At 38.2% G+C, this 2,732-nt stretch overlaps 1 protein-coding gene across 1 annotated transcript in view; it reads right to left on the bottom strand.

The window, feature by feature from the left end:
• The window catches only part of LOC107092636 (sodium channel protein type 8 subunit alpha-like), a 42,916-nt gene that overhangs the window by 11,021 nt on the left and 29,163 nt on the right, over positions 1-2,732 (bottom strand). The window contains exons 23-24 of the mRNA XM_015387220.1: positions 1,495-1,632; positions 1,279-1,383 (exon numbers count right to left, since the gene is read on the bottom strand). Of these exons, the coding sequence (XP_015242706.1) occupies positions 1,279-1,383; positions 1,495-1,632 (243 nt within the window). The remainder of the gene's footprint in view (positions 1-1,278; positions 1,384-1,494; positions 1,633-2,732) is intronic.

Raw genomic sequence — 2,732 nt, 5'->3', positions numbered from 1 at the left:
GCGCAAAATTCCAGTTTGCGAGCGCAAATTACTGCACGCAAAATTGGATCTTGATAAATCCGGCCCAAAGTGTCTGTGAAGTGTATGAGAAGAAAAGAAGGGATTCAGAAGAGGCAGATATATCCCGGAATGTTTTGCGCAGAGAGCTCTCCTCCCAAAGCATTATGGGATTTGCAGTGACAGTGGCCCGCTATTGCCATAGGCGCTTCCCGACAGCGGCGACTAATAACAAAGATGGCGCAGGTATAGCGCGATGGAGGAGGGATTAAGTGACCAACGGGGAGTAAAAGTATTGATCATCTATCCGAACGGTCAGTAAACAGAATTCGCTATAGTCCCTGCTCTACGTATATAGTGATTGAGGAATTTAGGGGTTAGGGCAGACGTCCAGTTACTGGGTTGTGCATGTGCATTTTGTGGAGAGGAGAGGGCAGGTCTTTTCAAAAATCCTCCACTATAATTTTAAAGGGGAACACCTGTTTTTTTTACATTGGGCCCTTGATTTGACATTATTACATCATGTTCTACTCACCCATATTAGTTTTGTGTCATTTGGAGCCATTCTGAAGATATTCCGTTACGTTATATCCAGGTAACGTCTTCCTATGGGCAACGAGTTGAAGGCACAAACTAAACTGTTCATAATTTATTCTTTATGGTACGCCAGCATTCATAACATGTAGGCGAATGACTGTCCCCCAGACATCCGCGGTTATATTTTTTATATATATACTTTAAAAAAAAGCGGCGTGTGTGTGACGTCATCCGTGCGCTTAAGTAATTATACATGTAACTGTATATTACCCTTGAAATTTAGTATGTTTATAATATTTTGGCAAAGAAGTAATTTTTAAAATGATTCAAATGTTAAACAGAAAGTTTTTTAACTCCTTCCCATTTCTAGCAATGACTATGATATTTGCCTATCAACAGGACCAAAATAACTGAGTCTGACATATGCATTTCTAGAGTTTAAATGTAAAGTTTATGTTATGTTATAAATTTTAGGTGATAACTATTCCTGTAAGTGTGACCAGAATTTTTTGGAAGAAAAACAAAATACATATAAAATAAATATAAAATACATTTGTTTCCTCTGTAATTTTAGAAAAAATTATTTTGCACATGCATTTAGTTCAAAATTTGAATCTCATTAATGGGTTATATTTGGGCCAGTATTTTAATTAGTTTCTTAATGGGAACCATTGATTTAATTTAATGATGAATCTATTACATACAGCTTTAGTCTACATTGCCCTGACCAGAATTTGAGCATACCTGTGGGCGTGGAGCAGCCTTCTCAGGTGACTTGGGGAAAATCTTTCCTACAGTTACATGAAACTTTAGCTGCTGCTCCGTCCTGAGGACATGTTTCCCTCCAGCGTGCTGAAACAAAGGGAATCAAATTAATCGATGGGCAAAGGAAAAAAGCAACAGTTTCTCGGTAGCTGACAGAAAACAGGTGAACACGGCAACCAGTGTCAGAAAACCTATCTTTTTATTCTGCTTATGGAGAGCATCAATACAGGCCCTGATGAGGAGGTTGGAGCAGAAGAAGCAGCCGAAGATGATGAAAAGGACAAAGTACAGATACATGTTCAGTCTGTACTCAAACTGTGGCTGGTCCTCCACCTGCAAACAACCACAGACCAGTTACTATCTTCAGCTTTACTGGTACTAAAAACCAGTTCCAATAGCAGGCTATGTTTTATATTATGGTACATTCAACACAGCATGTGCCCCCCATTATATCGCCCTAAAATGTTTGCATTCTTATTGAGTGCTTCCATCCTTGACCAATTATCGTAAAACTATTTCCAATTCCGAATTTAGTTTTTGGGAACTCATTCTTAATTAAAACTCTAGCCACTTCTGTATTATGTATCATCAGAGCGTGGACTGAGGGCGCCATGGAGAAACTTCAGGACTGTTTTGAATGCTCTGACTGGAACATGTTCAAAGCTGTAGCTACATATGACAATAAGATCAATATAGATGAGTATGCCATGACTGTGTCAGCCTACGTCAACAAATGTATTGAGGGCACCAGCACAACAAAGGGCCACCACACAGGCCACCAATGACCCTGGATGAATAGGGAGGTTGGGAAATTGCTAAAAGCATGGAACTCAGCTTTCAAGTCTGTTGATAGAGAGGCACTGGTGACAGTACGTGCATACTTGAACTGTGCCATGACCACTGCTCATTTACTGTCTGAAAGCTGTACAAAACAAAATTTTGTCTTGTATACACTATATGTATACATAATGGCAATAAAAGTTGTCTCAGTCTAATCAGACAAATTTAAAGTGGCTTCTCTCTAATCCTTTGTACCATGTAAATAAAATATTAGTTCTTTTTAGCTCTCTACATAATTATTTTGGTCAAGATCATTGTTTGATTTTGTAATAACAAAAGTTGGAGGACTTAGATTTGTGTCTTCTGAGTCTCTTCTACAGTAAGTAGTTATAGGCCCTGGAACCTAAAGAGGAGTAACTAAATGTACTAAAAAGTTTCAAATGCTCCACTGATTTCCTGCAGAAGTTTATCAAACTCTTATTTTTCTTGCTTTTTTTCTTTTTTTTTTTTTTTAAGAAAATTAGATTTTCTTAAAGGAATAGTACACCCAAAACATGATTAGCCTTCATTTTCTACTCACCTCCATGCTGAACAACACTCTGGAGTACTTTTTTGATATCTCAAATGCATCTGGAGATCTGGGAGGCTTCTTG

Source organism: Cyprinodon variegatus, unplaced genomic scaffold, assembly GCF_000732505.1.
Source record: "Cyprinodon variegatus isolate N-32 unplaced genomic scaffold, C_variegatus-1.0 Scaffold388, whole genome shotgun sequence".
In the NCBI taxonomy this organism is placed as follows: Eukaryota; Metazoa; Chordata; class Actinopteri; order Cyprinodontiformes; family Cyprinodontidae; genus Cyprinodon; species Cyprinodon variegatus.
Note: the sequence above shows the minus strand (reverse complement) of the source record. Positions and strands in the feature narration are given on the sequence as shown.